The following is a 26398-nucleotide window of genomic DNA, read 5'->3' as shown; positions in this document are numbered from 1 at the left end:
GTCTTTCTTTCAAAAATTCTTCACTTACTGAAAGAAAGGTATACCAAAAAGATTTCCTCCTCTTCATTAAGTTAAAGAGTACAGTAACTTAACAAATTAGTCGCATTGTATGAAATGTATACGACAACATTTTCTGGTGAACACAATGTGCCCTTGTGTAGGTGCACATCTGAACTGTTCAAGCAGCTTGACTGCTTCCCTTCATCTGAACTGCTTTCATGTGGACTTGTGTAAAATAAGCTCTGCTAAGTAATCACGACAGAGCAGAAAGAAAGGAATGTATATAGCAATAGACAGCCTAAGCTGTAAAAACTGAAACCTGAATCCTAGCAGCAGATCGGATATCAAGGCTGTAAGGTAGAGGGAGATGAAGAGATGAAGTGGGGGGGGGGGGGGAAAGGGCTGAAGGAATGGAAAAGTCAGCTTGGAAAGTGCAGGACTAGTAGGAGGGCCCCCTCGGGAAATTTGGCTCAGGGATTAGGGAATTCTATCACGGTATACAGTGACCTACTCAAGTTTCAAGCCATGTTGGATTGAATTGCTTCCATTTGCCAGGAGAAAGAAAAAAAGACCAGCGTGTATGTGATTCCCTCTCTCCACCCTCCTTCCAGTAATAAAAAGCCACTGGGTACAAGTGTCTATTTTAAGTACAGCAAATACAAGGCACTATGAATGAGTAATAAAATTACCTCATCACACAGATTTTCTTGAAGATTTGCTCTTTGACAGAGCCACATATTTGCTTAATAATGATGGAAAGAAACTCAGCCACTCTCTGTCACATCAGTAATACCAGTTGCTCGGTTTTAATAAGGTTGAAAACTGATGTTGTTTGCTGTTTCATAATGGTAGATATTAGGTTACATTTTTGTTATCTCTGGCCTGATGTACATGACAGTTGTGAGAAACTTCAGCTTGATACAACATTGCATCCAAAAACTACATGATTGCTTTGGTTTCCCTTAAAATTCACCAAAATTCAGTGTAAAATTCACTAAAGAATTCTGACTGAATGTTTTGTTTTACTGTGACCATCAGTATAATTCTAATTCTTTCCTTTTATCTGCCCTCAATATTCTTAGAATTTATTAATATTATTGTGTTGTATGATAAATTACAAATGGGGGAAATTATAAATCAGCTGTGTACCAAATTTACATCCTCCAAAATTTAGCAACTCGGAATTTCCAGCCAAGGACTGGACATTTTAGAAATAGTGATTGCAATACACCAGGTTATAGGATTGCTAAGAATGTAACAAACTAAATATCAAGTAAAACAATTCACTTAGCAGTGTGAATATGTAGATTTTTAAAAACCATAGAGAAGTACAGTATGTTCCATTCATAAATCCTCATCTATTTCAGAGAAGTACTATGAACATTTAAAATGGTTATTTTATACTAAATGGATTATGATTACATGGAAACTTAATATTATATAATGTTATAAATGACAAGAATATAAGAATCATGATTCGAACACCTTACAATTTTAAGTTCATTTGAATTGAATGATCTGATTACATGTAGAAGCTAGTACTGAAAATTTTGAATTCACCTACCCTTTTGGTTTTTTTTTAAACAATTGTGAGATGAAATCGGATCTGTTGTATAATATTCAGAGCTGATTTTATGCACCTAACTTGATTACTTTTCAGATTCTAAGTAAGTAATTTAACTAAAATAGATGTCATTCTAGATTATTTCATCTGTTGTCATTAATTGACAAATTCATTGAAATATTCTAACTGAAAAGCTTAAAACTGGCTGCTCACTGAAAAAGACAAAAGAAATAGGTGGAATCCAAATTTAATCATCCTTCAAGTACATTCTGTTAAACTGATGGATTGCTTAGTCATACCTTTCACTCTACAAGACATTTTAAGATTTAAAAGTTACTTTGGAAAATAATTACATAGGAAAGAAACATGTGTAAGTATTTTCAAGTCCCCTGATAAACTACTATCAGACATCATATAAGAAACTATAAATCTTGACAAAGAATATTCACAATAGTTTGGGAATCCTTATCTAGAGTATATAAGAATCTACAAGAAAATTAAAATAATGTTGGAAATCCATCTATACAGGCTAGTGTGCATTTATTTGCCATACTGACATCTATTCATAATATAAAAAAAGATTTGATAGAAATATAATATCACATGACAGGCTTACATTTTTCATTTATTATATGGCTCCAGATTCATCTTCCATGTTTCAATCAACATAGCAAGGAAGGAAACAGAAAAAAAGAAAAAGTTCCCGCTTCTACTTAAAATTTTTAAAATAATTAGTAGCATTCTGTTTTAAAAAATAAGAGACTGGATTTCCCTTGCATGTCCATCCACATTTGTCTGGTATCATTCCCCATTTTCTGACAGAGAAAAAGCTGAAGGTAAAAATGTGGTGAAAACTTACATGATTCAGAAATAGAACCAATTATCTTTTATGCAACATAAGGAGTTATGTTATCTATATGATGATGCTACAATAAAACGTATTTTAAATAGAGCATGTGTGAAATAATTTTCATTGCTTTTTAAAGACTTTAGTCTCATCAGACTTCTTTCCACTATCCTGTATGAGGAAAATGTATGTGAATAGTCTTTTACTTCCCAAAATTGTATTTTTATGCACTAAAATTCAATAAAATATACAATTAAATCATGCAGATTAAAATTATTGTAAAATGTGGTTTGGGCTGTATACGTGAAAATGAGCAACCACACAGAAAAGCATTTTAGCACTATACTTTTATTTATTTGCTGATACAAAGTGAATAAAAAGTATTTTCATGTCAGTTCCTTTGGTAAAAAAAATAATTAGCTGTGCAGCACTAGATAGCATCCAAGCAATCATCTGCTTTGTCAATCCAGGTGTTCCAGAGAACCTGGCTTTTAATTATTTCTTGGCTTTGACTATGTGATTATATATGAATCTTGGCACCAGAGTTTTGAAAGCAGACATGTGGTGTCATAGCATTAACAAATATAACATATCTTTTTTTTGTTGCATTTTTTGTTTTTATTTGAAGTCAGTCCTAACCATCACTTCAGCTCCCTCCCTCTGCAGTCTGGACACAATAACTCTTTGACTATTAACTCTTGATTGCATACTGTTCTGAAATGCAATGTTGACCTTCATCTTTTTTCTCATTCCTTGGTCTTCTTTCTATGCTTCCCACTGTTTTCTTTCCCCTGCTTCTCCCAGTTTCTTTTGGGTCAATTAAATGTATTTTCCAATTGTTTTATTCCATTGGAATGGTTGTGTCCAAGAGGTGACTTTTTGTGTTTGTTCTCATTGTTCATCTGAAACCAGTCCTGTTATTCAGAAATCAGTTTCATTTTGTATTTATGTTACTTATGTGCTTCATAAGAAAATGTTGTTTATATTTACTCTCTTCGCATGTTAAGAGGAAAAACTAGTCCCTGTTGTTCTGTCTACCTGCTTCTTCTTCTTTTTTTTTCTTTTTTTTATCTTTATCCACTTTCTCTTGAATCTTCCTTGTTTTGGTAGGACTTTTCTACCATTAGAGATGTTATTACTGGGCTGCAACACAGCAGCTCTGCTTCCTCTCAGCATCTCTCTTTCCAGAAATTGGAACACAAATAGCAGAAGAAATATAGCAAGGACCAGTTCGCTTTATTTGAATTGTCGGGTTTGTGTTTGATACTATTGCAAAAAAAAAAAAAGAAGAAGAAGAAGTTCAATACAGTGGCTCACATGCACTCATAATAATTTCAGCATGGAAAGAGCCCTTTCTTCTTCTTTCATTCCATTTTACTCTTGCGTGCATTTATAAGACCACCTATAGCCAGTTCCTTTGTTTTTCCCCATATCTCCCTTCTGCCAAATTACTTTCTATGAGTCCAACCTATTTTCTCTTTACTAGGATTGACTTTAGCATTAACCAGGAGACATTTCCAAACTAGTCATTTATAGCATCTTACAGATTCATCCAGTCATTACTGCAATACTGTAAAACCAGACTTTATTGTTCATATAATATCACAGCAACTGTTGAACGGTGCAGTAGGATGCCATAAAATCACTAGTGTGGATATGGCAAATGAGGCATCTCCTTTCATCAGGATTCTGTTAGCTGTATCCTGTTAGGTCTCTAGACATTCTCCAGTGTTGTAGGACAGAATTTCCTGCTACGATTGCTAATTACGCTATCTCTAGGCCCTATCATAATAGTAAAGAATTTTAGCACTTTATTGAGATGAAAAAATTGCCATTATCTTTCCTTAATTTTAGGCGTAAAAGTGTTTTGGCCTGACTGAACAACTCCATTTGTCAAGTTCGTCTCACCTTTAATTCAGAGTTAGTTATTCTATGATAGTTACTTCTTTTATTATCCTATTATTATCTCATAATTATGAAGTAAAGGGGAGCTTTATATGTTCTGCACAATATTGGTACAAAAATAAATACTGAATGCTAGTTGTAGCTGCAACAGTAAATAATATTTCCTTCAAGTTGAGCTCAGCTTCAAAGGCAGATCCATGTAGTTTCTTTGGCAAGAATACAGAAATAGTTTCACTGGCTTTTCCTGATGATTTCCCATCCAAGAAATACTACAGTAATTAGGTCCAATTCTCCTTAATGTTTTAGGAGCAGCCAAAGTTAGGTGGTTAGATGCTACCATATAACATGGTCAGCAGTAACAATGGTTAATATTAATATTAGCTTGCCTTGATCCCATGAGGACTACAGTAAAGATTCACAAGAATTTAGAAATCTAAGCAATGTTAAAAAATAGTAGTGTTTGTATAACACATTAACATAATTATATTTACAAGACACACACATGCTGAATAGGTTCACACAACACGTTGGAGGAAGGTTGATTAGTTTGTAGTTCACAGGTATCCAGTAGATGATAATAATAATAATAATAATAATAATAATAATAATAATAATAATAATAATAATAATAATAATAATAATAATAATAATAATAATAATAATAATAATAAAAAATTGGGAGGGACCTTGGAGGTTATCGAGTCCAACCTCCTGCTCAGGCAGGAAACCCTACACCATTTCGGACAAATGGCTGTCCAGTCTCTTCTTAAAAACTTTGCCATATTGATATCTCATATGTCATGATATTATTGCATGAGCATCACAAATGATGTAGCTTTTGAAAAGTTAAAGACATGTGATCAGGGGTAGTATATACAGACACAGGTTTTGGGAAAGACATTTAATATATTATAGTAGTTGTCACTTGTCATCCTTAATTGGTTATAAAGTGAAATGTCATGCGACCACACTGGCTCACAATGTCAGTTTTGGTTGCGGTTGTTAAGTGAATAACCGACAGTTATTAAACATGATGTTACACGATGGAGACTTGCAATCTCCTGCTGGCTTCCCCATTGACTTTGCATGTTGGAAACTGGCTGTGAAGGTCGCAAACTATGATCATGTGACTATCATAAATGGGGAAAATAGGAGGAGAAGGGGTTTGTTCATCACCTTGAATTATTTATAAAAATAATAAATGTGGGATATAAATGAATGTGCACAAGTCATCAAGTACCTTAATTGCAATCCTGTGGCTGCAGGGACACTGACAGCTACTACTGAGGAGCGGTCATAAATTTCCTTTTTCAGCACCAGTATTTTCTTTTTTTAAAAAAATTGAATGTTGCTGAAGTTAGCATATTGGAATTTTGAATGTTCAACTAAATGATAAATTATGAAAGTAGTCCATCTTTTTCAAACCTCTGAGAGATTCTGAAAAAAATAGATGATATTGCTTTAACAGTTGCATTAGTATTAATGAGTTTCTTAAAGCATTGGCATCTTTTTTAGCCTCCTGAAGAAGCTGAAAAAGGGGTTGTTTTAATGAAGAGTAGAGGTCCCACATGTGTGTTGACTATGAGGTCCAAATTATTTTTAAAAATGGCAGGGCTTTAATACAAAAGTAGAAAAAGAACACACAGTAAAGGGCATTTAATGAGTGGTAACAGGTTTGTAATAGGGAACCTGTCTTAAAGAAAAATGAAAATGGAATGTGAATACAGACATTCCACTGAGTGGTAAGAAACATTTTTAGCCATAAAGTTAAATTGGGATGATATTGCAGATGCTGTCCATGGTGGCTGAGAAATGAGAGTGAAAATATGTAGATTAGCATGTGAAACATTACTTCTCATAAGAATACTTCTGATACAGATCACAGTATTTAGAACCAAGTACCTAATTCTTCATGTCCAGTGTGAATTTAAGTTCACGCACTCTTTCCAAATTCTCTTGGCTGGCTCTGAGAAGAACATCAAAAAAATGTGCTTCTCTTTTATTTTAAGCATAGTTAAAATATAATTTATCCTATGATAGTTTCAAAAACAATGGAGTCAAGAGGAGTTCATAAAGGATAACCATTTGCTGATCACTGGCACAGAATGTCTCATTAGTCTAGTTTCTTGTTCAGCTAGCCATAATTGTGATTAAAGACATTAGCTCTACTTATTTCTATAAGCATTGCAATATTTATCATGGCAAATAGTTCTTTAGGGAAATAAATGGCAAATTTGTTCTAATTTCTAATACTTAAATCCTCTTTTGATTACAAAGTACATAGCTATTTTTTTTCAACCCATAGACTTACGATTAAGGAATGAATGAGTTGGGGGGACTTTATAGATAACCTACCACAATTCCATGACTAGTGTGGGGATCTGTTAAGACCATTTCTGACAAATAGTCATCGTAATCAATTGGAACACTATTCATTTCATCAATTTTTATGGCTGCTCAACCCACAATTGCAGCTCTGAGTATCTAAGACCTGACTAAAATAGTACAGAATTAAACAAAATCAAATAATAAATTTTAAAAAAACATTTGAGACCGCCCACCATTAAAGACAGAATCATCCATCATCCATCACCCTGGTCCAATCCTGCAGAAAAGCCAGGTTTTCAAGGCTTTACATAGGGCCAAAGGTATTTCAATCCCATGCTCTTTATACATGATAGTCAGAACTTTGAATTGCAGCCAGAAGATAGTTCCATCTCAGAAAGTAATAGTGTTACATATATGTATTGTGGCAAAACTATACATGCCACTGCATTCTGGTTCAGTTACAGCTCCTAGTGGTCTTCAAGGGTAACTTCAGGAAGAATGTGTTGTTCATATTCAACTGGGAGATGATCAAGGCATGAGTGACAGTGAGAAAGATTTCTTTAAGATCCCGAACAGATACAGATGGTATATAAGATGGATTTGTATAAAAGTCCTCCTGGCCATGGTTGCTATCTGGTGTTTAAACAAGAACCCCAAATTGTACACCTGTTCCACCTAGGGAAATGGAGCTGTATCCAGAACAAAACATTCATGGATCTAAGTGATGCAACACTCCCAACAATTCAGTCTTGTTACAATTGAGTTGAAACTTCCTTGTATGGACTTTCAAAGCACTGAGATACTGAGAAAGATCCTTGACAGCATTGCTTGGTCTATGTCAGGCCCAGCCCAAGAATGACATAGAACAGCCCAGCCAGACTTCAGTTCTTAATTTGTTTATACACAACAGACACATAGAATCTTGTGAACCTAAACCTTTACTATTCTCACCTTAGTGGAGATACCCTGGGAGATTCTAGGGAGTGACTAGCCTAACTCTTTCTCCGTTTCCTATTTAGCTCTGGGTTGTGTTGTCTCTCCCATTCTCCAGCACCGGAGATGGAGAATCCACCAATGGGTTAATTCTGCCTTCCTGCCCATTAGACCAAGTCAGCCAAATTTGCCACGCCTGTCCTTGGGTAACCACTCCCCATTCTTGACTTGGTCTTCGCCCAGACGGACGTGACAAATTCGGCTCCCAGTCTAAGGTAGGTAGTAGATATTAATTGATTGGTGGATTCTCTCTCTCCTCATTCACAGCCTTTCCAACAGCGCTGGATGAAATAGGCTGTAGAAGACAGGGAAGGGGTTTCCTTCCTTTTCCATCCACAGATCTGAAGCCTCTCCTGTGACTTCAGCTTTAAAGAAGGGAAAAAGACCCAGATCAGCTGCCTGCGCTGGGACCAGCGCAGGAGCCGTTCCCATCGGAGGGAGTCCCTAGGAATCAGAACCCCCCAGGAAAGGGAAAGCTCTGTGGAAAGCCCTGATCAGCTGCTAAGCGCTAGAATCAGTGCTACAGCCGGCAGGGCTCACAGCAGCCATGCCAAGGGGGAAAGCCCCGGGAAAGATTGGATCAGCTGCTAAGTGCTAGGTTCAGCGCGGCAGCCGGCTGGGCTCATCTGTCGGAGCGGCAGCCGCCATTCTTCTGGGATTTCCCTTTCTCTCTTCTTATGTTTCGTTCCTTTGGGGGGGAGGTTCTCTAGCGACGCACAGAAATTTCGGCTTGTGAGGTGCCCTGAGTGATCGCTGGATTAAGCGGAGCAATTGTTTCTCCTTCTTGTTGCTCCGGTCGCCATTTTGTAGGCCGGAGCACACCACGGCTGCAGGAGGCAGCCTTCTTCCTCTCCACATCAAGTTTCCCGCCACGGAAACAGCAGCCGGGCAAGCACCGCCCCCTCTTCCTTACCAGGAACTACTTCCCCCCCATTGGGACAGTGAGGCTTTGGTATGTCCCATTGGTGGATTCTCCATCTCCGGTGCTGGAGAAGAGGCGTTGTCTTACCTGAATGCCTTTTCTCAGCACGGAGATGGAGAATCCACTCCCACCTTTAAGAATAACTAGTTCATATCAGGTAACCGGGAGCCAACATGTCGAATTGTTGTCAGCCGCTTCGCCCTCGTCAAGAATGGGGAGTGGTTATCCAAGGATGGGCGCAGCAAATTTGGCTGACTTGGTCTAATGGGCAGGAAGGCAGAGTTAACCCATTGGTGGATTCTCCATCTCCGTGCTGAGAAAAGGTGTTCAGGTAAGACAACGCCCCTTCCCCCCCTGAAATGTACTCCCTCCTTTCTGAGAAATTGCCACTTCATTGCAGTCTATCACACACCTTCCCCTCCATAGGCACCATCCCTTCACAATCTGCCAGAGTTAACATTAGGCCCACTAGATAGAGCAGACCAGGAAATCAACTCCACAGGAAGGTTAAAACTCATTTTATTGAGATTGGCTAACAGAATCTTGCAAGACTAATTGTGCTGGACCTCCTCCTTATAATTCAATGAATTAGGGAGGCATCTACTTGAGTTGCTTCTGCATGGTATCTGTTTGTGGACTTTAAAATGTTTTACCTCCTTTGAGTCCTATCCTGCATATATTCCTACAGATACATATGTTATAAATGAGTTTCTTACGCATACTGATGAATTTTTTACCTCATGACCTCATCCAGTGATTTCATGTAGATATTAAATAGGAGCAGAGAGCATAGAATACTGAGGATAGAGGTTTTGAGCTAGATCTTTTCCTTCTTAACACCAAACAAAACCAGTCCCAGAAGAAAAAGAATTACCATAGAACTATGCCCTCTACTCCTAACTCCTGGATACTATGACTGATGATATCAAAGACTGCAGGAAGATCAAGGAAAATGGAGAGTGAGAATTCTGAGGTAAATTTAAATACACATAGTCCTCAATTTACAACCATTCATTTAGTGACCATTCAAAGTTACAGCGGTGCTGAAAAAAATGACTTACATCCGATTTTTGCACTTATGACCATTGCAGCAGCATCATTATCACATGATCAAAATTTGGATGCTTGGCAATGACATATTTATGATGGTTGCAGTTCCTGGGGTCATGTGATCGCCATTTGCAACATTCCTAGCAAAGTCAATGGGGGAAATCAGATTTGTTTAACAACCATGTGATTCACTTAAAACTGCAACCAAAAAAAGGTTCTAAAATTGGGTACAATTCTCTTAGCAACCGACTTGCTTAGTGATTGAGGTTCCCTATAAGTTGATGATTATCTGTAAAGAATTTTGGTCATGTTCAATTTGATTTGACTTTTTTCTTCCAATAGCAATCCCCCTTTGAAAACCAGGGGAATCTCCATAATCTATATGCACACACAAAAAAAACCCTACATAGGCATGATCTGATCTAAGACCATCAAGACTTTCCCTTTCAGGCCATAGTTAAGACCTCAGTCAAATAGTACATCAAAGCCTCAGGTATAACCCTAACTTGTTTTGATTGCACACTGCTCGGAATAACATTCATGAAATAGGCAGCTATATAAATTGGGTAATAAAAGTGTAATAAAATGCAAACAAAATAGTTCCTTTTAAAACTGAATGGAGTTCATCAGACACTTGAGGTGACCAATGAAATAAGTCCTTTGATCAAAAAGGTAGATACTAGTATATGTCCTATTTGTCTTCTCTTATGCAAGCTAAACATTCCAGCTGTTTTAACTGTTCCTCAGAGAGGCTTGTTATTCTCAGGCCTCTTATTTTACTGGATGCTCTTCTTGAAACTCACACTAGCTTCTCCATGTCCCCTTTAAAATGCAGTGCCAAGAACTAGGTACATATTCCAGGTAGGGTTCAATCAACACAGAGTACAATGGAATTATTATTTCCCATGACCTGGAAACAATGCTTTGTAAATCCAATCCAAGGCTACATTAAGCTTTTTAGTTACTTGATTATGTTCAGCTGGTGGTCCACTAGGATTCCCAAATCTACAAGTCAGATTTAAATTACTTTTAAAAAGTTTTAAGTGTCTATGTTTGCTCTCTAAGATATTAATCAACCCCCCAGTATTGTTCAACTGCAAATCTGATGATTTCAACTGCAAATCTTTTCATTCCATGTTCTAGATCAGGGGTGTCAAACTGCCGGCCTGCGGGCCGGATGCGTCATGGCGAAACCGCGCCCACCCAATTGCCAGCAATGGAAAAAAAAAGTCACGATACGTTGCGACACGTCATGTGACGTTGTGAGTTAAAACCCCTGTTTTAGATCATTTATGAAGATATTGACTAGCAGCCAAAGATGGAGACTTGAAGGACTACACCTAATATTTGCTTCCAGAACAATTTATGAACATCCTTTGAGGATGATTGCTCAATTGCAAATCAACCAGGCCACAGTACTATCTTGCCCACATTATTAATCTTGTCCATGAAGATATCATGAGAGACTTTGTCATACATTTACTCTGATCAAGATATAAATACATCCACAGCATTCGTTTGCCCCATCAATATAGTACAGGGCTTTTCAACCTTTTCATCCATTGTACCACTTTTAGGCTATGGCAATATCCGAGTACTACCAGTTGCCTAGCAAGGTGTCAACAACTTGATGACCCAAAAAAAAAAAAAAGGAAAAAGTGATAAAGTACAGGTAGTCCTTGACTTACAACAGTTCGCTTAGTGACTGTTCGAAGTTACAATGGCACTGAAAAAAGTGCCCCCCAAAGCACAGCCGAGCAAGACACCTGCCTGCCCACCCGGCGGTGCTCTTCCTCCTGTCCGAGGTTTTCATTGTTGTGAGCATTTCTGCTGAGGATTGGCAGCAGGGATGAGGGGTGTTTGGTTTTTATTTCCCCTGTCTGCTGGGTGGTTGCAGCAGGTTTTGGTCACTTCACATGACCCTGGGACACTGTGACCGTCATAAATATGAATCAGTTGCCAAGCATCTGAATGTAAATGACAAGACCCTGGAGATGCTGCAACATTCCAGCTGATCGGCGCTTCTTGGCTCAGCAGAAGCGTCAGGATCAGCGCCAAGCTCCAGCTGGAGCCTGGCGCTGATCTGGTGCTTCTGCTGAGCCCTGACAGCCCTGCAGCTCCAGCCATCTCTCGCTCAGGCTTGTGCAGTGCTCGGTTCAGCTCATTCCTCTCCCTCGCTACCACTTTTCTAGGATGGTCGCGTACCACCTGCCAGGTGCCAATGTACCACAGGTGGTACCCGTACCTCTGGTTGAAAAGCCCTGATATAGTAAACTCTAACATAAAAAGACATAAAGTTAGTCTGACATTATTTGTTCTTGATAAACTGATAGTGGGTCCTTGTAATAGAAACATTTTTTCTAAGTGCTTGCAGACATGGTGCTTGTCTTTTTTTCCCAAGTATCTCACACACTACAGATATTAACATGACTAGTGTATAATTTTTCAAGTCTTCCCGTTCTCTTTTAATATTGGGAATATGTTTGTTCTTCTAATATCTTAGCAGTTCTCTAGGAATTTTCAAAGACTGTAGTCAATACTTATAGTTACTGAATATCAGTATATTACTTCCATCAATTCTTTTAGTATCCTATCTCACCCTGCAATCTGGAATTAATTTCAGATAGCTATTTGGCTTTTTATACCTTTTTCAATACTCAACCACATTACTCCTTCCTTTTGCATACATTAGGATCTCTCTCTTCTGAGAGAAGGCAGCTATTAAAGTATTCTGCTTTCTGCCTTCTCTCTTTTCTTTGTTATTACTTATTCACTTTACCTGTTGAACAGACCAATAACCTCCCTGGCTCTTCAGTGTTGGAAAGATATTTTCTCAAATCTTTCTTATTATATTTTCATTCCTCACCAGCCTCATCTCATTTTCAGCTTTCAGCTTGTTAGCTCCATCTCTATAAGCTTGACTTATCAATTTGTATACCACCTTAGTTATCAGTCCTTGCTTCCATTTTTAGAGTCTCCATTTTGTTTTTCAATTTGTCAGTAAGCTCACCATTCATTCATGCAATCTAGCTAAAACTTTTCTCATTTTTCCTTCGGATGGGAATTGTTTGTGCCTTTGTGTTCAGTAACCCATTTTGGGGTGTGTGTCTCATATTACACTCCAATTTGTTTATCCATTAGAATTTCAAATCATGATATGTGCCCATTTTCTGCCTAAGTTCATTGAAATTTGCCATCCAAGATATGTATCTGACTTTTCCCAGCTATTCCTCATGTTATCTTGATTCCATGAACATAATGCTTTTTTCCAGCATGCTAATAATTTACTCTTATCAACCATTTTTACTTTGTCAGGATTAGCAGAAGTCCACTATTGATGCTAAGGTCTGCTATCTTGAACATTTGAAATGATTTAGGGAGGGCATTATTCCAATCCTCTGCTAGGTTAGGTGATCTGTCCTAAATTCCCAGAATGGTTTCAGTTTGGTTTCTTACACTTTTTACTTTTATTCAGATGATTTCAACAAATCTTCCATATTCATAAACAATGTCTTTCTAGGTATATAGATTTTTCATATAAAAAGCCATTCCACTTCCACTTTTGTACTGTGCAATTCTTAACACACATTTTTAAAGTGAAAAAAATTAATTTGCAACTTAACATCAACATGTTTGCACACATCATTAGACCCCTTTCCTTATCTCTACAGAGAATACCAACTACAATAATGTAAATAAAGTTGCTTTTTAAACAGCCTCCCTGGAAAAAACATTCTGAATACCTGAAGAAAAAAAATAAAAATCTACCACAGCCATGAAGCTTTGCATTTGTGGCATAGAACNGGGTTCAGAGATGGGAATATTGACCTCATGTAAGACCAAATGCAGGTCAATATCCACTGGTAAGCAAAAACATCCAGACAACAGCAAAAAACAGGAACGAGGGAAATTAACATGATATCTAAGCCCACATCAATTCAGCATGACTTCCATCAGTGTAAATCAGATGGTCTTTTTGAAACTTGCATATAAAAAAAACCCCAAGTCATATGTTTTAAAACATAAAAATGTTTAGAGGAGGATTTTTAAATGATTGTATTGTACTACTCCCAGCCAAAATAACTCCTTAATTTGATCAGCTGTTTAAAGAAATATGATGTAATGTCCAGCCCCTGGAAGAAGAGTTTCTATTTCAGCAGGATAACCTCCTGGACTCTGCATACATGGAATTGCTTTTTTCCAGTGCTGGCTTGGAAAAAGGAAACCAACAGCTGCACTGAAAATGGCCCAAATTATATTCTGCGAAGGCAGCAATACTGTTGGAGTCATTTTAAGGCACACAAAAAAAGTAGGCCATTGGGCAGTGGTTTTCACATTGGCTTACTTTCCTCCCATCTCGACAATGGGAGAAACATGGCTGTGTGGAGGAACCTTATCAGTGCCAATTAATGAAATCCATAAGCAAGAAAACCCTTCCTCCGGGGGCTAAATAGCACGGCAGGGTATGCTGGAGGCTTGTGAAGTTCCTTGTGGGAAAAAAAAGGAATCTATGGGCTCTCTGCCAGGTTATGGGATGGAACTCCAGGATGCAGGAAGAAATTTAACCCAGGGAGATTTATTTCTAGGTGCAGTGAATAATCAGATAGAGTGCTGATAGAGTTTGATTTGAATGTGCTTATACAATATAATGATATGAGGGAATGATGTTGAGGGATAAATGGAAGAGATGCTGCCTAGGAACCAATAAGACGAGAGGGAGGAGCCCACGGTCAGAGAAAGAAATTTAGGAAAGACTCACCCTAATTGATCAGGCAGTTCAAAGTGACAGTGGGAGATTTATAATTTCAGACTTACAAGATTTTGTTTATTTATATGGCCACCCATCTCTCAAAAACATGACTCTGGCAGTGTATAACAGTGATAAGGCACTGTTACTGTAGCCCAGTGATGGCGAACCTTTTAGAGACCGAGTGCCCAAAAACTGGCCCCGCCTGCCCCCGCTCCGCCCCCAGCCAGGCCCCGCCCACCCACAGGGCCACCCACTGCCTCCACAGCCCACCGCAGATTGCCCAGGTGACCCAGCAGCGCCATGGTGGCCATGCCCTCCACCCGTGCCCTACAGCATCATCTGTGTGCAACGGGGCACAAGGGCGGAGTCTTGTCCCTGCTGCCCAGCTGCCATGTCCTTGGCTGCGCTGCTCCACGCCGGCTGTGCTCGGGGGCGACTCTGGGGGGGCTGCTGATGAGGGAGCCACGGGGGAAGTGGGCCTGGGGCAACGGTGTGAGTGCCCACAGAGAGGGCTCTGAGTGCCGCCTCTGGCACTCGTGCCATAGGTTCACCACTAATGCTGTAGCCTTACAATAAAGTAAAATTAGCTCATCTGTTCATTTTTTCTGTCTGGTTTACCTGAGAGGGTTGACATACAGTTTCCTTCAAAACTATTTTGTTTGAGGTCCAATTTCCATTTTGGATGGGACTACTTATCATTTCTTTTTTTTTCACTCTCCTTCTGAAACAGTTGTATTTTCTTTTTTTCAATTTTGTTCCTCAAACACTCATTGAGGGGAAGAAAAGAAGGCAAGGGCAACAACTATTAGCTGAAAACATTTAACTGCTACATCAGCCATGCCTTCCTAACTGAGTGGGACAGAGCCTTACAACTGTAGGAGAGAATTGAATCTAGTAAGAATGTTAGGTAAGATTTTCCACTGGACAGTCACACATTAAAGAATAATCATGCCACCTACTAAAGAAGTACCTATTAATCTATCTATCTATCTATCTATCTATCTATCTATCTATCTATCTATCTATCTATCTATCTATCTATCTATCTCTAAACGTGATAATGAAAGGTTATAAAGAACTTGTATTTATTTTACACATCTGTTTTTTATAGGTTTATGTAAGTTTAATCCTTCAGTAACTATAGCCTTGGTCATGCAGCATTCCTAAACATATGTTTTACATTAAGAAACGAAACACTGCCAGTAAATTCAATGAGACTACTCATGAGCTAATATTTGGCAAATATTTAAGATCTCTGCAGCAACAAAGCTGAAGTTAGCAGTAGAACAATGTTTTCAACACATTGTATAGTAGAAATAACATGAACTATAATGTTAAATAGTCAGACATGTTGTAAGACTAATTTTATTTAATATAATCCATTCTATATAGCTTTAGGACGCAGAATGTTTTCCAAATACTACAATTAATTTTAGCCTGTAATTGATAGTTACCTTTACTCATTTTATAATAATACATTTCTCATTATTAAACAAGGAGGCAGTTAAAGAAAAAAATAGTTGATCATCTAAAGCAGGGGTGTCAAACTCCCGCCCTGTGGGCCGGATACGTCATCAGAAAACCACGCCCACCCCATTGCAGGCAATGACGAAAAAGCTCCAATACGTTGCGCGACGTCACATGACGTCGCAAGTTTGACATGTCTGATCTAAAGAAATATAACACAAGTCTTGGACATGGGTGGACTTTCTTCAATACTGACATAGTCATTTTCAATTATTATTTTTATAGCAAACTAAGTTGCTAGAAGGGTCAAAGCCAAATACAGGAGCACAAAGTAAAAAGGACACAAACAAACATACCTCATTTTTTTTCCAGACGCTGTTGCATTTTGTATTTAAGTAATATTTTAGGAGTATTTAGCAGGTGCTTCCAATTTGACCGCAGTCTGGAACAAGGGATACAAGACAGCATCCACATAGCATCAGCCAACAACTAAAATGCATCCTGTTAATTTAAAAGATATAATACTTTAAAATATTATCCAAATCTCTTGTATGGTTACTGAAATCTCATAACTTCTGATGATCTTGAGAGATTTTGTGCATGTAATGATACTGGAAAAAAAATGCTGATCATTTGCACCAGTTGGCCTTGTTAAACATTTTCCCCCTAAATTGGCTATAATGCCGAAAATAAGATACAGAAAAAATTGGTACAATGGATTTACAAATAAAACCAGCTGATGTTTTAATAATTAAAGAAGACATACAAATAATGAACCAGAAGAGTGACTTGGAAAGCTGCCTTATCTTGGATTTACAAAAGGGATGTGTTAATTAAGTTATTCCTGAGAGGGGACAAAGAGAAATTGATAAGAAATCATCATGTGGGACTTTATTTGATAGGATTAAATATCAAGAAAAGTAAACAGAAGGAGTTCAAAATGGACTTATTTGATTAGGGTTAATATATATGTTTTGGTTTCTGATAGCTATTAATGGAATTTCTTTTTGACCAGGGCTGAACGATGAGGCTTCAAATATGTTTATAAATGGGGACAGATTTCTTTTGTTTGATTTCTTAGAAAAAAATGATAAGTTGGAATACAGAATTGATTTATTAGATCAACGTAAAAACATAATATGTTACTATTTCTGCCAGCTCCTAATAGACCTTTGCAGATTAGAAGTAAATGAAAGTTTTATAATTTAATTTTTTTATAAAGGATGATGTATGGGAAGAATGTATCTTTTTTTCTTATTAAAATATTGGAGAAGGTGTTAAGTTGTGGAAATTATTCATTGTTGCCTGGAGGGAGGGGGGCAGTCATCTTTTATATATCTTTTTACCTTATTTTTTCCTATTGCGCTTTACTTATCTTTTTCTTTCCTTTGTTTTTTTNTTTGCACATGTACTGCATTGCTTTTTATGTAATTCCATACATTTACTTTTATAGCCCCTCCCAAATTTTACTTGCATTCCTGTTCTCTAAAGGGGCGGTCCTAGGGTTTGATGAGGGCGTGGCCAGGTTTGGGTGGGGGCGTGGCCAGGGGAGGGAGGTGAGTTCCACCACCTTTTCTCTGAGAAAAAAAGCCCTGCCTGGACCTATGACCACCATTGAGCCCCAAATCTCTGTTGCTAAGATAGACAGTTGTTAAGTGAGTTTTGCCCCCATTTTATGATTTTTCCTGCCACAGTTCTTAAGTGAATCACTGAAATTATTGGTAATATGGTTGTTAAGTGAATCAGGTTTCCCCATAGACACTGCTTGGCAGAAAGTTGCAAAAGGTCATGACATGACCCTGGGACACTGATACCATCATAAATACATGCCAATTGTCAAGCGTCTGAATTCTGATCATGTGATGCTGCAATGGTCATAAGAATGAAAAAATGATATTAAGTTCATTTTGAATTGTCACTAAACAAATGTAAGTTGAGTACTGCCTGTATTGGAAACAGGAGAGATGACTGATTTTATTGATAAGATGTCGTACCATGAATATCAGACAATAGAATATTCAATATACCAGTACACATTGAAACCACAGATGGAAGACAATCTCTGTTTACTGCTTCTCTTCATTTCATCATTGAAGACCATCTAGAAACACTGCAATTTTGTTTAATCTTCTCTTCATGGGGTGGACTAGCTACAAATCCATAATTCTGTCATTCACTGGGATCATAGTGGACCAGTGAAATGGACCAGATGGGTCAAGGTCACAATTTGTAGAGAGCAAGGAAGATAACCTTGATGGAGATATGCGGGAACTGTTACATAGGCAAAAGGGCTGAAACATTAAAATGTTTAAACATGGACTTCAAACACAACAAGATAGTATTTGGAAGTGGCAGAGACAGATACCTCCCTAATTAATTGAACTGTAAGAAGGATGAGGGGAGACCTCACAATCAAATTGGCAAGGGTCTGTTATAGCCAATTTCAAGAAAAATACTTTTAGCTTTCCTGTAGAATTGATTTCTTGGTCAATTCTACCTAGTGGGTAGACATTATTGACACTTGACACTATTTGCAAGCACTTAAAATTTTGTCATTCACATTACCACTATTCAAAAGCTATTCCTTTTGATTTATTAGAAAAATACTCCATCTTCATTGGTGTTTTTTTGAAAGAAAGTGACATATATATTGCTTCCTTATTATTACTGTGATTATACTATCCCTCGGTTCCTAGAGGTTAGATTCCTGCAAAATAGAGTTGATTTGTTTAAAGGGAAGTATTAATGACAATCTGTAAAAAGAGTTCAGAAATCTTCCTCCTCTACTTCCTTTTCTTAGTTTTTTTCCTCGAGAAAAAAGATGGCACTCTGAATGTGTCAGAGTTTTTGAACTCTGTAATTGTTACAGATCAGTGCCAGCTTCCATTTGTATCTGGTTTCCTGCAACTATTACAGTAGGTGAGCATTTTTAATTAAACCGGTGTTGAGAGAGATTTACAGTTTGATTTTGATATGCATTATAAAAGATTTAAGTACATAGTGATGTCTTTTGACCTTTTGAATTGTCCTTTAGTTTTATGACATTTATTGACTGAAATATTTTCAGACGTCTGAATTTTATATTTTATTTTATATTTTATATTTTATATTTATATTTTAATTTTTTTCAGACATTTTGGTGGCCCATACTGAACATGTAGGAATATTCTGAATTACTTTGCATATGCAAGCTATATATCAAGTTGGAGAAATGTGCTTTTGTTCTCCTTACATTGGACTAGTTGGGCTATAGAATTCCTTCAGAAAGCATTTAAATGGGCCATATGAAAGTGTTTTCTACCTTGTTTTGGGAGTTCCAAAGGTGCTTTTTCAAAAGGCACCTTTATTTTTTCTTAAAGACATTTTGATTCTCATCCAAGAAGCTTGTTCAGTTTAGAACTGAAGAACTAAAGAAGATTCTTAGATGAGAAGTGAAATGTCTTCAAGGAAAAACAAAGAAAATTCAGCTGCCTTTTGAAAAGCACCATTATGACAGCCATGATCTGGATGACTGAGAATCTCCATAGACATGTTTTGGGGGAATTTATAGCTTTTACAAGCAATTTATATCTGATTGTGCAGAACACACCAGATTTCTCATCAGCTTATAAAGACATGGATTCAATTTACATGGACGCTTCAGATTCCAGGATCTGAAATACTGTAGCTTTCGCCTCCCAGGTCCTGCTGTGCAGTGGAGTCTTCAATTGTCCTTCTATGATGCAAACAAATACCTTGGACTTTGTGTTGTTCTACAGCAGGGGTGTCAAACTCAATTTCATTGAGGGCCGCATCAGCATTGCGGTTGCCCTCGGGTCCGGGTGGGTGTGGCCAGGCTGGGTGCACCCTACTGGGTGGGTGTGGATGGAGTGGGTGTGACCTACTGGGTGAGTGTGGCCAGCTCTACATCGTTTGCGTCAAGGGTGCCTGTGGGGGCCTGGGCAGGAGTGGGACAGATCTGAGGGTCTCAGGCAGAAGGGGGTGGGACCGGGGCAAGTGCCAAGGCATGGTCCACTGGAGGAGCCTCACCATTCCTCTCAGGCCATGCAGGGGGGGCTTATGGAGCTAAGACTGAATGTGTTTCAGCATAGATGGCCACCACAAAATTGTACATTGGCTCCCGGCTGGCCTGGGCCAGGACCAAGGCAGAGGGGGCCGTTCCCTCACTGTTTCCAGGATGGCTTCGTGGGCCACATGAAACCACTTTGCAGGCTGCATCCGGCCCCCGGGCCTTGTGTTTGACATGTCAGTTCTACAGGGTACTACTGGTGGAGGGAAAGATCTAGGACACTATGTCTTTTATTCCAGAATTTTTTTACTTGCTGAATGGAACTATGGTATTTTTTTAAAAAAAGAAGCTCTTGGCCAAAAAAGGATGCTTCCAGCATTGAAGACATTTTTGGAATTTGGAATAGCCATAGATTAGAATTTGGAATAGCCAGAATCTTAAATCTGAACAGTTTTGCCTCTCTCATGCAAACACAAACTAATTTTGATTACTGAGATCTTGGGAGTGGGGGCCACATTCCTGACTTTAATGAATAAGTGTACTTGCAGAAGGAAAAAGACCCATATGGGCTCAGCTAAATAAATATTAGGATAACTCCTGTTAATTCCTTCGCCTTTTCTTGAAATAAGGAATCACTCCTCTGTACAGTATCTGTACTTTCTTTTTCTGTCAGGGAAGAAGTCTTGAAATTCGGTCAAAAAATAAAGTGTAGGACAGTGATGGCGAACCTTTTAGAGACCGAGTGCCCAAACTGCAACCCAAAACCCACTTACGCATTGTCGAGTGCTGGGTGGGTGTGGCCCATTGCCTGGTGTGGCCCATTGGCTGGGTGTGGCTGCGGTGGTAACGGCAGACTGGGTGGGACTAAAAAGTTCAATCAATCAGTTCCAACTTTGCAAGATCTTTTCCCGTGAGAAGTTGAAATTGACTGAACCTTTTTTTTTTTTTTGCACACGGTGGCGGAGGCCTAAAGCGAAAAGGTTTTATAAAACCCAGCTGAAGACCTAGGACTGGGGCGACGGTGCGTGTGCCCACAGAGAGGGCTCTGAGTGCCGCCTCTGGCACCCGTGCCATAGGTTCGCCACCACTGGTGTAGGACATCCTGGCAGTTCAAAACTAAATACGTTTTACTTTGGGATTTTTGGTAGCCTCACTCACATCAAAGAAAATATAAAGACATGTTTCCTTTTGTCATATCTGCCATCATGCCAGATTTTTACCTAAGTCAACTGACTTTTTATACTGAATTTCCTCTTTGAAAAGATCTTGGGACTAGCTGTCTCTTTGAATGTTATTACTGGGTATTGAGAGTTTGATTGATATTTTGGTAGTGGTAGATTTGTTTGCAAAAATTATTCACTTTATTTCTGGTAAGGATCTTCAATCTGCACCAGAAACCACCAAGTTGTTGATTGATAATATATTTCAGCAGAAAAGTATGGCTTTTCTTTTCTTTGATTTAGTGTTGGTAGAAGAGGGAGAGGTTCAGCCCAAGGCTTCTGCTTTCTGGGATGCCACAGGGCTCAACTTTCTAATTACTAATTAGGCCATGATTTCATGATCGTACCATTTCAGTGTTGAAAGATCTGTGTTAATTGCCAATTGCAGGTGGGAAGAAAGTGGGAAAGTGCCTTTGTGCAAGTGGAAAGAAAACAGTATATTAGTTTACTGAATAAAGAAACTATTTATAGTTAGGGTGGAAGTGGGAAAGATAAAAAAAGTTTTGTAAAAAAGCAAGACAAGCTGGCAACACAGAGCCCCATAATGTTTACCAAATGGAAAAGAAATAGCTGAGACTACTCAGGAAGAACAGTATATGAGAATGGGAATTAGTGGTTTCTAACGCAATCTGAAATATATCTGCATTATTTTCTATAATTATCTGCATTTCTATTTTATCAGATCTGGTTTAAATGTATCTTTGCTTGAAGTGGTGGCCTGTATATTAATTTGAATTGCTGTAATCTAGTAAGATTGATTGACTAGTGCCTGAGAAACAATTCCAGTTCTTCTATTGCTTTCCTGGTGTGCTTTAAACACTTTATAGAAGCACAGAATATAAAGTTTTATGAAAAATATGTGTTAAATATATTGCCAACTATCAATTCATGTGCAAAGAATGATAAATAGCTCTCTACCCTCTCATATTTTTCTTTAAATTACAAATTCATGCAGACCTGTCATAATTACATATGTCATTCAAAGATTTAAATGCTTTACATTCTATGTATGTGAGTTGATAAATGAACATTAGTCTAGAGGAGGTGGGACAAAGCCGCTATTTCACGGTACAGTGCAAATAGATTTTGATTTATGTATTCATCTTTTGGTTCTAAATGATTATTGATTGCATAAATAAGTAGGTAATTCTTCTCTTACAGAATTTTGCAGAAAACACTATGAATGAGCTCCTTGGCTGGTATGGTTATGATAAGGTTGAATTAAAAGATGGAGAAGATATTGAATTCAGGAATTACTCTACAGATGGGGAGAGCCGACAGCACATTTCTGTTCTCAAAGGTAATATCATTTAAGGTTTGTTTGTTCATGCTAAACAGGATTAGCCATAAGAACTTCCCAAATTCACCTAGGTGGAATTCTACTTTATTATGTCAGAGTCTTAAAAGATGAGCTCGCATGTGTTCATGATGGTGTCTTCTAACACACAAAAGGAGGAACAAAGGTTAGTCAAATGGGTCTGCAACACAACAGCAATTTTTCTTCCTCATATAACCAGCTCCAAGAAACTATAATTCCAGTGAGTAGTGACAAAATCAGGAGAAGAAGCCAACCCATCTCTCTTTTGTTCCTCAGAAGAAGAAAAAATCAGTTGTGCCTAAACTTTTACTTAGAAACCTGCAAACCCATCTGCAAAAAAAACTCCCTTAACTTAGATCACTGCAGTGAAATTGTCCATGTTACGACACAGCAGTCAGAGGTCATTATCAGTTGAAAACAGACTTAGATGTAACAATCATATTCAGGTTTTCATCTGTAGATCACAATCCTTTGCCTTCAACGCTTTCTCTTCTGCACAGTCATACAGTAGCTCATAGCCCCACATTTTGCTCAGCTCTAAGTCTCATTTTGTTACAGCTTTCCATTCATGTTTGGGCTTTTCCATACATAATTTCTTGCAACTTCTCCCATGCTATATTGTATATTATTTTTGTGAATAACTCAAGGCAGTGAACATACCTAATATTCCTTCTTCCTCCTGTTTTCCCCACAACAACAACCCTGTGAAGTGGGTCGACACAGAGTTACTGGCCCAAAGTCATACACTGCATTAAAACAATGTGGTTTGTGTAATTTTGATTTAATGTAATCCATGAACCCACCTTTTCTAAACTAGGTACTATCACATGTTCAATCAATTATATTTAAAACAAACCATGCCCTAGTGCAGTGGTGGCGAACCTATGGCACGGGTGCCAGAGGCAGCACTCAGAGCCCTCTCTGTGGGCATGTGCGCCGTCGCCCCAGTCCTAGGCCTTCAGCTGGGTTTTATAAAACCTTTTCACTTTAGGCCACCGCCGCTGTGTGCAAAAAAAAAAGTTCAATCAATCAGTCAATTTCAACTTCTCGCGGAAAAAAAAAAGAACTTTCAAAGTTGGAATTGATTGATTGAACTTTTTAGTCCCAACCAGTCTGCCGTTACCACTGCAGCCATGCCCACCCAATGGACCATGCCCACCCAATGGCCACGCCCACCCAATTGGCCACGCCCACCTGGCACCCAACAATACATAAGTGGGTTTTAGGTTGCAGTTTGGGCACTCGGTCTCTAAAAGGTTCGCCATCACTGCCCTAGTGCCATATGGTAATCTAATGTGTACAGACATGAAATGTGTTTTGGTGGAGAAAATATAATTAAATTGTTTATTAATGTTCTCCTTTTCAAGTTTAACGTGCTTTGTTCTGAGTTCAGAATATGAATAGCATTATGGTGCTGTTTTAATCATTCTGACAAAGTTCCAACCTTGAATGACCTCGTTCTTGCTTAGTACTCAACTTGAAACACTTTAGGAAGAATGGAAAAGTTTCTAATAACACCTAAAGTGAGATCAGAATAAACCAGTTTGACCTCCAACTTGCTAATAGTGTGATGGGTCAAGGAGGGCAGAGGAAAGGAGGGAGAAATAATACTTGAAATCGACATATATAGAATATTAATCGGATTCAAGTATTGCACTAAGCCACAATATAATTTGTTTAGTTTTGGCTCAGCCCTGTTAATGCACCTCCTTTGAATCCCACATTGTCCTAATATCTTAAATTGTAGAAGTAGAATTGAATTGAATTTCCTTTGAATGTCAGTTTGGATGTCTGGAATTTTGAGGGTGGTTATCTGGAAGAGTTTTGAGAGGAAAACTGTTTTGTTCTTAGCTCTTTGTGAGTGTTTATTTTTTGTTTGAAATGCAGATGTTTGCTTATGGGAGAGATGGAGTGATTCATTCACAATAACAGAATTCACAGTTTAGGGGAGCATTTAATTATTGAATAATTTTCAGCGAGGGAAAAATGACTACTCCCAATACTGGATAGGACAAGACAAAAAGTACACTTGTTTTTTGTTTTGTTTTGTTTTCTTCCATTTAATCATGTCTGAATTATTGGAGACTGGGAAAATCTCTGCAGTTTCCTTGGCAAGGTTTTGAGAAGTGGTTTGCCATTGCCTCCTTTCTAGAGCTGAGAGATAGTGACTGGCCCAGGTTCTTCCAGCTGGCTTTGTGCTTAAGGTGGGGCTAGAATTCATGGTCTCCTGGTTTCTAGTATGATGCCTGAAATAATTTTAGAATATTGTCTAGTCATGAAATTAATTTTCTCTTTCTGACCCATTAAAAATGAAGTGTCAGTGGTAACTCTGGAGATCTTTGGGGGCTGCAATTAAAGGCTTTTGTGGGATGTATGTGACCCTGGTCTTTAAGCTATGCACTTCTGTGTCTATTACATACATAATATTAATAAATCTAGTTTTTCCCCTTTAAAACAATAGCCACTAATATTGGAAGAAGGATTGTGATAGGTGGAGAAGAAACCTTATATTGCTGCCATTTTTATTTTTTATTTGAACTACAGCAAGGGGGAGTTATTTACTGTCTGTACATATATAATTTCAATTGTATTTCTGCTTCAATTACCATTGGCACCATCACCATCATTATTGAAAATCTAGCCTGGATAGTCTTCGTTGATCTTGATTTATAGATTATTTATTGATGTAGTCATTGTATTGGCTGCAGATTATTATTATTTAATTGTGGCTATATAATAGAATTGGGGAAGGGAAGAAATTACTTTAGTCTCCAGTGAATCCTTTGGAAGAGTTAATGTAAATCACAATCTGTGATGCTATAACAGCATACCACCATTGTATTAGGTGATTAGTTCCTGTCCTTTAAATTGTGTTCCCAAACTGGCTCAATGTTTGTGCAACTGTAATACTATGGGTAAGCTAACAAGCACTGGTTACAGGCAACAGTTTCCTCCTATAGCAAATCTAGTGTCCTTATGCACTAGGAGTCTTGACTGACATATCTTATTGGGAAAAAAATGGCAGTTTGAAAAGAAGCGGGGTGTGGGATGTCCTCACTAACTCCTTCCATGACCTTCTGAATATATAGCATAACAATTTAGTATGCAGCAGTTGTAATATTAAAAGAATATTAAAAGGACTTAAATATAACTTGCTCATCTTTTCTCATTTACATTGTTGAGTCTCAATGAAACAGTGACAGATGTGGAAAGGATAAATCCATACATAGGTGTTCCTAGTCTTCTGTGCCTCTTACTAGGACATTACTTTCCTTAGTCAGAGCAATAGTCTTACACTTTTAAGTGACTTATCAACTTTTCCTCTTTTGTTAATAAGGAGTTTGGAAAATCTTGTCAGGGCCACTTAGTTGTTGGCAATTCCTTTTTTCAAGCCAGAAACAATGCTATTAACCCAACCAGGTCACCTGGTCCAACATTTTCCTGACCCAGAATGCAATGGAACAGGCAGTTTTTGGTACTCATATTACCCTGCTGCTCCAGGACTGGGCTTCTAAGTGCAACAAGATGATAACTAGAATCTTAGAAGCCCTACATAGCATAGGGCCAGACTACCTGTGGGACTACTTTTCTCCCATTTGTCTCTGATCATCCACTGGATCTGTAGAGAGTGTGTGTCAATGAAACAATGTCATCTTGTTGGATCGGGAATAGTGCCTTCTTGGTGTCAGAGCCTGCCCTATTGGACAGCATCTTTCTGGAGATGCTGATGGCTCTAACTCTTGCTAGCCTTTTGCAAGGCACTGAAGACCTTGCTGTTTCTCCATATGTTTGGGTCAGGAAGCTGGATGAGTTCTGCTGTTGCATATATGTGTTTTTTTTCTTTTGTGAGTAAAGTAGAGTTACTGTTTATCCTTAGGCACCAGGTTTTTTAATATTTATAGATTTGGAATATATATATTACAAAACAATATACTGTATTTATTTCCCATTAGTAAGTGAAGCAATTTTTGTGAAAAAGGTGCTTCCTCTTAGTGTATGTAAACATTACCACTTGTCAAATTCTC

General features: G+C 38.1%; 1 protein-coding gene across 1 annotated transcript in view; it reads left to right on the top strand.

Annotated features, from left to right (window-relative positions):
* LOC107288289 (sine oculis-binding protein homolog) overlaps nucleotides 1–26398 on the top strand; it is a 49693-nt gene that overhangs the window by 2296 nt on the left and 20999 nt on the right. Inside the window, exon 2 of the mRNA XM_015816887.1 lies at nucleotides 22217–22355. Within this exon, the coding sequence (XP_015672373.1) occupies nucleotides 22217–22355 (139 nt within the window). The remainder of the gene's footprint in view (nucleotides 1–22216; nucleotides 22356–26398) is intronic.

The sequence above is a fragment of the Protobothrops mucrosquamatus genome, unplaced genomic scaffold (genome assembly GCF_001527695.2).
Source record: "Protobothrops mucrosquamatus isolate PMUCROS unplaced genomic scaffold, P.Mucros_1.0 scaffold518, whole genome shotgun sequence".
Taxonomy (NCBI): domain Eukaryota; kingdom Metazoa; phylum Chordata; class Lepidosauria; order Squamata; family Viperidae; genus Protobothrops; species Protobothrops mucrosquamatus.
Note: the sequence above shows the minus strand (reverse complement) of the source record. Positions and strands in the feature narration are given on the sequence as shown.